The sequence below is a fragment of the Fulmarus glacialis genome, unplaced genomic scaffold (assembly GCF_000690835.1).
Source record: "Fulmarus glacialis isolate BGI_N327 unplaced genomic scaffold, ASM69083v1 Scaffold48054, whole genome shotgun sequence".
Lineage (NCBI taxonomy): Eukaryota > Metazoa > Chordata > Aves > Procellariiformes > Procellariidae > Fulmarus > Fulmarus glacialis.
This window is the reverse complement of record NW_009208315.1, coordinates 1-7,906: the sequence shown is the minus strand read 5'-3', so window position 1 is coordinate 7,906 and position 7,906 is coordinate 1. Positions and strand designations below refer to the sequence as shown.

The 7,906-nt window shown below is 44.2% G+C and overlaps 1 protein-coding gene across 1 annotated transcript; it reads left to right on the top strand.

Moving 5' to 3' along the window:
* Window positions 1–92: 92 nt before the first annotated feature.
* On the top strand, window positions 93–3,681 carry FCF1 (FCF1 rRNA-processing protein; the record flags this gene model as incomplete). Its single annotated transcript, XM_009576432.1, has 6 exons — window positions 93–186; window positions 472–620; window positions 1,067–1,139; window positions 1,514–1,601; window positions 2,043–2,137; window positions 3,439–3,681. Coding segments are annotated over 6 exons (548 nt in total), but the record flags the coding sequence as incomplete, so codon positions are not given.
* Between the last annotated feature and the right edge of the window lie 4,225 nt (window positions 3,682–7,906).

Genomic DNA, 7,906 nt, shown 5'->3' with positions numbered 1-7,906 from the left:
TGGCCGTCCCCGTGTCCCACTCGGGAGGGGCGAGAGGGGATCCCGGCCCAGGCCTCGCCGCCCCCGGCCGCCCTTCCTTGTCGTCCCCCCAGCAGTGCCCGTGTTCCCTTGCAGTAACGAGAAGGACCGAGCGAAAGCCCCCGTGAAGAAGAAGGAAGACCCGAGTGCCATCAAGGAGCGGGAGGTGTAAGTGCTGCCGGCGCTTTTGGAGGGGAGGGAAGGGGGGATGGCGGGCCGGCCACGCTGCAGGCTGCAACCCAGGGCATTTCTGAGCAAAGCTATCAGAGTAGGAAACGGTGCCCTAAACCAAGAGAGTGGGCTTAGGAGACGGCAGGAGGCCTGATGGGTCACTGTCCCACACTGCCTCGTGTTGTTTCTGCTCATTAGCCTTCCTTCATTCTGTGCAAGTTGTAGGATTGGATATGTTGTTAATTGCAAGTAACTGATTTGAATTCTTTGTCTTCCCGGCAGCCCCCAGCATCCCTCTTGTTTGTTCTTCCAGTATAATACACAGTTGGGCCCCCCTTATCACATCCTGGTTGACACCAACTTCATCAACTTCTCCATCAAGGCCAAGCTGGACCTAGTACAGTCAATGATGGACTGTCTCTATGCCAAGTGTGAGTGTCTGCATGACTCGCAGCTTCTACTGGACCACGTAGTGCCACGGTGTGCTCGTGATGTGCTTTATCAGCCTCATATCAATAGCTGAGGATAACAGAAATCTTGAAAAAATGATATGTGCTATATTCATCGAGCTCCTTGTTTATAGCTATGGTAACCCTGGGACTGTCTTTGGTTTCAGTCAAGCAACAGTCTTAAATGCTAATGTCAACAAAGGTGAAGCATTAATAACTTAAAAATCTAAAATTACCATGGCAAGGTTAAACTCAGTGGCTTTACATTTCATCACTTTGCAACCTTATGAGTTCTCCTAAGTTTAAAATGGTAAGTAATATGTTATGGAGTTCCATGATAGTTAACTGTTCCTGGGCATGTGGGCAATACTGTAAGTGTCTGTAAAGAAATACTGCTTGGTTTTAATATAGGCTTTTTTTGCGTGTAGGTATTCCATGTATTACAGATTGCGTAATGGGTGAAATTGAGAAGTTAGGACAGAAGTACCGTGTGGCGTTAAGGTAGGTGCAGGGTGTTCTCTGTTTCTAGAACTTAATGTTTTAATATAAATAAACAAAAAGCACTGCCCATGTCAGTGCTCTTGCACTAGAGGGTGGTTAGGTTGTTGCAGAGTCCCAAACTTGGTTTTGTTTCTCTGGCTGTATGAGATCAGTACGATGGCTCGAGTTTTAGATTTTTTTTTTTAAAAAACTAAATGCATTCTTTTTTTGCTCCTCATTTCAGTTGACTGTTGTGTACCATTCGCTCCGCCCTTCAGCCCTTGTTTTGAGAATAACATGCTGCATATCATAGAACGGGGCGTTCCTGTGCCCCCATACTATGTTACTGTACACTCTGGTCTGATTGCTGCCATCTGCCTTATATGTCCCCGCAGAATTGCCAAGGACCCTCGGTTTGAACGCTTGCCATGTATGCACAAAGGAACCTACGCAGATGACTGCTTGGTACAGAGGGTCACTCAGGTATTTCTGTTTCTGAAATTTTCTATACTGTGCTGACATACTAAAATTCCTGAACCCTCCTAGTTACTGATGACTTAAATTTCCCACAGAGTAACTGTAAAATCTCACTAAGGGGCATTTTCAGTCCCTAGCCCAAAACTTTATTTGAAGCAAGGTATAGTCTTCCCTGAGCATTCTTGTTGTATAGGACAGCATCAAGGAGCACTTAGGATGGGAAAGCTGTCAGCTGGGAACGCTGGACAGAGTTCAGATGTTTCTGCGAGTCTATTTTGATGAGCGGAAGGATGTTACTAGTCTGCTGTACAAGTCCTAGTAATGCCTCACTAAGGACTCATAGGCCTCTTATGTTAAATGAGCTCACTGAATAGAAGCTTTTGCTCAGCTTTGTCTCCCTTCTGCGGGCTCACTGGTGTTGAATGTGACTCGCCTCTTTTTTTGCAGCACAAATGTTATATTGTGGCCACAGTGGATAAAGAGCTCAAGCGGAGAATACGAAAAATCCCAGGAGTGCCTATAATGTATATTTCCAGGCACAGGTAAGGGACCTCTGACAGGGAGGAACGCTGCCTGGCAGAGTCCTTGTCTGACAGGGACTCTATCACCACGTACTTCTCTCCTGCATTGTCTATAGTGCAGGTTGCAGTAAAGGGCTGAGTGTTTGCACAAAAGTAGAAGTACAGCTGCTGCTGGGAAGAGACTGGTCGCAGACCCACTTTTATTGCAGTCTACATGTTCACTTGCTTTTACCTGGAAAACTAGTTTCCTTGAGGCCCGTGTTTCCATAGATCAGTTTTGCTTACCGGCAGCAGCAGCAGGACTACCAGGCAAATGCATTCTACAGGTTCTTGAGGAAAAGAACCATTCTTGTTCCATATTCTATTTGGTAGCTTTGTGTACCCTCAGCTAAGAGATTGAATTTGCTTCTTAGATAAAAACCAAACCAACTCGGAAGGATGCTAGTGCAGCAATTTCAATGCAACAGATTTTTCCAGTACCTGCAAGTACTGGCTCACTTTATTTATTTATTTTATATGCAATAGGACCAGTGATCTACTGTAAAAACATTTGCTTAAATTCATTTCCTGTTCCTTCCAAAGCACTCATAAAGCCTAGACTAAGAAGACTTTACTCACCTTTGTCATATCCAGTGTTTTAATATTTCTTCTACATAATGTACAGCCTAGAAGATTTATCTTGCATAGAACCTATGCCAAATTGTTTCACAGTATGGTAGATATGTTTGGTAGCATGGTAAGAAGAGAAGTTGGGACATGGAGAGAAAAGGGCCAAAGTCTTCAGATGGGATGGGAGAGATAATGGACAGGAGGCAGTTGTGTTGGCAGTGGAGACAATGAGTCTAGTAATATGCAGACAGAGCAGTATGTCAGAAATGAGGAGGTTGAGGAGGTTGATTGCTATAAATATCTAAAGCCTTAACTGATCTATAATTAGAACATGGCTTAGAAGATTTTTCTCTCAAAACATCTTTGCCCCTTATTCACTGTGGCCATGAAGTCATAAGCTGAATGGCCGAAGTTTTATCCTCCATGGTGGTCTGCTCTTAAATCCGAAGTCAGGTCTTACAAAACCACCGTTTTTTTCCTTCTCTGGAGATGGTGAGATGCCCGATTTCTTAGTTTGAGGTGAAGGGTAACAGCAACCTTATGAAGGCTTTTCACTTTTGGAAGTAATATTTTTCTTCCTGGGGATCTGAGCTGCAGATAGAAATGCAACAAAGCTGCTTGCTGTTCAGTCTGCCTGTAAGCCTGTTGCTGCATGGGGAGCGGAGCAATGTGGAGCAGGTTGTCTTCATAGGTTTTCCCTCTTTCTTTCTCAGATACAATATTGAGAGGATGCCAGATGATTATGGAGCTCCTCGATTCTAACCTGTCCAGCCAAGCCATTGATGCCAGGACCCTGAGCCAGGATGAGGGTCCTTCTGATTCCAAGCATCCTGCTTTCTTTTTTGCTGGGACTCTGCTCATAGGACTGTGGGTGACATTGGACTGACTTCATAGCCTTGATCTTCTAAGAAAAACCTACTTGGAAGAGTCTGTTTTTATTCATCCTTGTTCTGACTCGGCCTAGATTACCTATAGCTGGGAGAGGCATATGGGAAAGAGGACAGCAGTGCCCAGAACATGCCTAACTCCCTCTTCATTGGGATCATTGGAAAAAGTTATTTCAGCATTCTGAATTAAATACTGGTGATGCAACTCTGGCTGAGAATGAAACTGCAGAAATTTTAGAAGTTTCTTATTGCTGCATCTGCAGCAGGACAAGTATTCCTCTGGGAAACTCCCTCACACCTGTCCCACGAGCAAATCGGAATCTGCGTTCTGGACAAAAGCTGTCAAATCAGCACCAGTTGGCGTGCCTTCTCTGGACCAGTGGTCTGGAAGATTTTAATTCAGAATTGATGGGCTTTTATTCAACTGTACAATGAATGAAGTTGGGTTAAGTGTCCTGCTCAGGTTCCCTTGTCTGTACTGGGTTAGCTGGCAGCTCGGTCCCTTTGCTTACATGCAGAGTGATGACGGGAGGGCAGGGTTGGGTCGGGACAGACCTCTCCCTCTTGTTTGTTTGGGACCTATGTGCCTCAAAGTGTTATCCCTTCCGTTAGGTGTCAGAGAAGAGGAGGAAGGTATCAGACTTTGACAGGAAGGTGTCAAACTGTGAAAGGTATTAACGTGGGCTGGGAGCAGAGTAGGTGAGGGGAATCGGAGCAATGGCTGCTGATCAAGAGTCTCACGGAGACCTGCAGCATTTGCTGCAGGGAAGGAAGTGGTCAGAGGAGGGAGGGAAAAGAGGTGGTTAAGCCACATGGAGAAGTGCAGAACTTCAAAGCTGTAACTCTGCATTCCCATATCTTCTCCATTACTCTTTAACTTTTAGCAGTATAATTTGTTCTTCTGATCTCTGCTCTGCGGTGAGGGGAATTGTCTGAAGACTGAGAGGCGAGAGACAATATGAAGGTCACCAGGGGCCAATGTGCCGTAACGTGCTTCCTGGCCAAAATGCTGGAGTTGGGATATAGTAAAGGGGGACACTGAAAATGTATATTCTTAGTATAATTAAGAAAATTTTCAAACTTTAATAGAGCTTTTATCCTGTGGTGCCTTACACTGGTCCAGGCTGCAGAGAATAGCTGAACTCAGATGTGTGTATGCTGGGCAGCATACACTGAGGACAATACCTCTTTTCTGCCAATCATTTCCTGTCCTTGGGAAATGCCCCGATGTGCTAATAACTTTCTTGCCAGCACCCTGCCTCTACAGATATTGCAGGAAATTTTAGGAACACGTCAGTCTTACCCCTCGTACCATCTCTTTGCTTGCTGCAGGCTCACCTACTAAACTCATCCCTGAAATAACAGCATACTGAAACTTTCAAACATAGCCCCTTCCAGGCTCTCACAATTGAAGTTTATCTTCTCACCTCCAGCCATGAAGAGGGTAGCCTCTGAGATTTACACTCGGTGTATAATTGTACATTTCAAAAATAATATCCTTAGTTTTCTTCTCTCAATCCAAGTCACATTTCTTTAAGCTAAATGTTTAAGTATTGTCATGAACACTTGAAGGCCATGTTTAGTCAAATGAGGACTGAGAAACACTAGTAGGATTAGATCTGTGTAACTTGATTTTCAGAATAATTCTAGTTTTGAAAGACTTCTTCAAGTACAGAGTTAACTCGAATTGTTCCTGTGCAAATAACTTCACTTGAATTAACCTAAATTGAAGGAGACTGGAGAAGAAAGAAATGGACGCTCATGGTAATATTTGATAGAAGTCTTCCTGGCACTGGAGGTCCAAGACAGAGCAACATGATGAATTTGGGGAATGTCTGCCTGCCAGCAGAATGCCTATTGGAGGGACTTAACAAAAATATATGTATGTAGCATGAACTGTGGGTAGGAATCGAAGCAAATGTGCCCACTTACCGAAGTCTTTTACTTCTTAAATTAATGTTCCTTGTAATCTGCCTTGCTTGTTTTAGTAATAGGAGGAGGAACCTGGAATAGGCATAAGGCAATTCCTAAACAAGTGTTAGGAGGGTTGGAGGATGAGCAGCAGGGAGAAAGTATTGGCAGTGAGAAACCCATCAGGAAATTTTCACAAATTGAGTGTAAGTGGCAAGACAGAAAAACTTGGGTATTAACTCAAAGAGCCTGGTCAGAAGACAAACACAGGACAGGAAAGGACCACCTGAGTTATCAAGTGCTTCCCCTGCAGTCCCAGGGAACCTGTGTACCAGACACTTAGTTCACAGGGAAGTATTTACTCCATGCACACCACGGCATCCCAACCTCAGATCCAACTTACAGCATGTCAAAGGAGGAAAAATCATTATCTGTGTAACAGGAAGGAGTTTGGTAAGTGAGAAGGCTTTGACGTTCCTACAAATGGAGAACTCGCCAGTCCAAACCAGAAGAGAAATTCCTTCCTGACCCAACTCTGGCAGTTGGTTTAAACCTGCACACGAGTTAGAAGATACCAAACAGATGCCTGCAATGTTTCTCAGTAACTCTAGGGAATCCAGCCTCCCCCCTAACATCCTGCCTCTTGCTGTAGCCAGTTTCCATAGCTTCAGAAGACAGAGAAAACAATCAGAAAAGCTGAAAAAAGAAGGTCTGAAGTTATGCGAAGAGTGGGAGAAAATAATTTCTGCTCCTTTCTGGGGGCCACCAGAAGGCCCAAGATTGCTGCAACGTTACCACCAGATGAAATGAAGAAACTTAATCTGCTGATCCAAGATGTGACACTGATTAATTGAGGGATAACTGAAATGTAGTAGAATAGCATTTAGAAGCAGGAAGAGCATGAGCTATTTAAAAAATTAACTACAACCAGTATGATGACATACATTAATGTTACAGACTGTAGAAGAGTAAGGGGATAATGTGGACTTAACAGGGCTGCTTTAGAACACGGTAACATTGGGTAACGCCAATGTCTCTTGGCTGGCGAGAGTCGACTCTACTGCTGCCCAAACCAGATTTGGGTATTGACAAAAGCATCTGTCAAGTTACTTGGAAGTTACACTTTGGCCTACGCTTTGGCTGGAAAACAATTGCTACTGAAAATGATTGAGTACATGTATTTCTTCATAAGTGAAATAACAGTTTTCTTCACAATATTGAGTAACTGCAACAAACAGCAAGAATATTGGGAGAGACTTGCCTGCAGGAAATAGTATTCAGTAAACTGATCACATGAGAACTCACTCTGAGTGAATCGATCGGGAGGATAAATCAAAGGATGTTTGCAACAGGAATTCCCTATTTTGAAAGGACAGACTTTTGAAAGTTTAGTCAGTGAGTAAACTGGCCCAAAGAGCTCGGGGATATAAATGTTAAGTACGTGTACGATGTGGAGTAGATGAGGGCTAGAAGTACAAATGCTATCTGGAAGTCATACTCCCTCTAAAAGAAATCTTAGAGGAGCACCACCCTGGACAGAAAAGGATCAGTAATCACCTCTGGATGAACAGAAAGGATACTAAAGAATAGAAAAGATAGTTCTATGTGTATTAAATTAATTAAGATCGTTTTCTTAAAGATTTGCATCTCATAACTTGAGTTGACACTTTACTTGAAGCTTTTCTTGTACATTCATGGTGTATCACCTCTGTGCATTCCCTGGAATTTAACAACATGAACACAAAGTCCAGCTTTTCCAGCAGAGAGAACAAAGCTTTACCTAACAATCTGGTTTTCTTGATTTTTCTCCTGAATGAAAAGTACTTGGAATTTTCTTCCAGCACCTGCCTTTCTCCACTGGCCAGGGATCCTTGATTCACCAGCCATGAACTAGAGATTGAACATGAGAAAAATTGCTCAGGTTTTCTGTATTTGGGGAGGAGGGCAAGCAGCGAGACGCCACAATGCTGCTGCACTGCTGACCTAAACAGTAGCCACTTCGGCTGCCCAGCTTCAAGAGTTCACATGCACAAGCCCTCGTGTCTTTTCTCTACAACGGGAGTTCAGCACTTTGCATAAATCTTTGCTAACTGGCTACAGAACGTATTTGTATATTTAACTCGTACTTCAGTGGGGGAATAGAGAAATGCAAGAAAAAATTCTTTCAGTGCAGTTGCTTCTGTAATGTGTGAGGCCATTTCACACATCCGCTGCTCCATTCTCACTTTTGCCTCTCAGGTTTATCACCAGCATGTTCTCGTTCACGTCCTTCCGAAGGGATGGATCGCCCGGCATCGCCCCCGTCCCTGCGCGGGGGGCCCGCACCGTCATGCGCCAGGCTGCAGAGCCCTGCGCGTTGGCGCACCTCTCCCGAGGCCCGGCT